General features: G+C 50.3%; 1 protein-coding gene across 1 annotated transcript in view; it reads right to left on the reverse strand.

The window, feature by feature from the left end:
- Positions 1-957: 957 nt before the first annotated feature.
- Positions 958-1,506, reverse strand: part of LOC311123366 (N(6)-adenosine-methyltransferase non-catalytic subunit METTL14-like) — a gene marked incomplete at its 5' end in the record, with an annotated part of 4,863 nt that continues 4,314 nt past the window's right edge. The window contains one exon of the mRNA XM_084197639.1: positions 958-1,506. This exon is cut by the window's right edge and continues 128 nt beyond it. Within this exon, the coding sequence (XP_084053765.1) occupies positions 1,423-1,506 (84 nt within the window).

Here is a 1,506-nt window from a genome sequence, read left to right on the forward strand (position 1 = left end):
TCCATCCATCTAGAACCCTCCATCCACCTAGAACCCTCCCTCCATCCATCCATCTAGAACCCTCCATCCACCTAGAACCCTCCATCCACCTAGAACCCTCCCTCCATCCATCCATCTAGAACCCTCCATCCACCTAGAACCCTCCATCCACCTAGAACCCTCCCTCCATCCATCCATCTAGAACCCTCCATCCATCCATCTAGAACCCTCCATCCATCCATCTAGAACCCTCCATCCATCCATCTAGAACCCTCCATCCATCTAGAACCCTCCATCCATCTAGAACCCTCCATCCACCTAGAACCCTCCATCCACCTAGAACCCTCCATCCACCTAGAACCCTCCCTCCATCCATCCATCTAGAACCCTCCATCCATCTAGAACCCTCCATCCATCTAGAACCCTCCATCCATCTAGAACCCTCCATCCACCTAGAACCCTCCATCCACCTAGAACCCTCCATCCACCTAGAACCCTCCCTCCATCCATCCATCTAGAACCCTCCATCCATCTAGAACCCTCCATCCATCTAGAACCCTCCATCCACCTAGAACCCTCCATCCATCTAGAACCCTCCATCCATCTAGGTGTGTGTGTGTGTGTGTGTGTGTGTGTGTGTGTGTGTGTGTGTGTGTGTGTGTGTGTGTAAGATGTGGGAGTGGCTACTTTCAACCCTTCCCCTGAAGTGTGCCCTTGTTCACTCCCCCCTCATGGATTTAAAAGGAATGGACAGGTGGGAGGAACATAGTGGAAACTCCCTCCCAGCCATGCTCACACCAACCCAATCATTTTAAATGCATGAGGGGGAAGTGAAGGAGTGTACACTTCTGGACAAGGGTAGAGAATTTGAATGCAGCCAGTGTTAATGTGCCATCAGCATGCGTGTGACCATCTCTACATTTCATTTTACATTTCAGTCATTTAGCAGACGCTCTTATCCAGAGCGACTTACAGTTAGTGAGTGCATACGTATTTTTTTTATTTAAAAAAAAAAAAAAATCATACTGGCCCCCCGTGGGAAACGAATCCACATACATTTACATTTTACATTTTAGTCATTTAGCAGACGCTCTTATCCAGAGCGACTTACAGTTAGTGAATACATATTTTTTTGTTTTGTAATTTTTTATTTTTTATTTTTTTAAAAACTGGTCCCCCGTGGGAATCGAACCCACAACCCTGGCGTTGCAAACGCCATGCTCTATCAACTGAGCTACATCCCTGCCGGCCAAACACTCCCCTACCTTGGACGACACTGGACCAATTGTGCGCCGCCCATGGGTCTCCTGGTTGCGGCCGGCTGCGACAGAGCCTGGACTCGAACCAGGATCTCTAGTGGCACAGCTAGCACTGCGATGCAGTGCCTTAGACCACTGCGCCACTCGAGACCAGAGCCCAGTATAATCCGTCTGTCTGTCCATCCTAGCGAGGTGGGAAACCCCTGTGTGGACCCCCCCGCCCCCTGAACCCTCCCCTGTCCCCCCTAAAGGACCTGTTCCTCTCCCG

This window comes from Coregonus lavaretus (assembly GCF_964263955.1).
Source record: "Coregonus lavaretus genome assembly, contig: HAP1_SCAFFOLD_5458, whole genome shotgun sequence".
NCBI lineage: Eukaryota > Metazoa > Chordata > Actinopteri > Salmoniformes > Salmonidae > Coregonus > Coregonus lavaretus.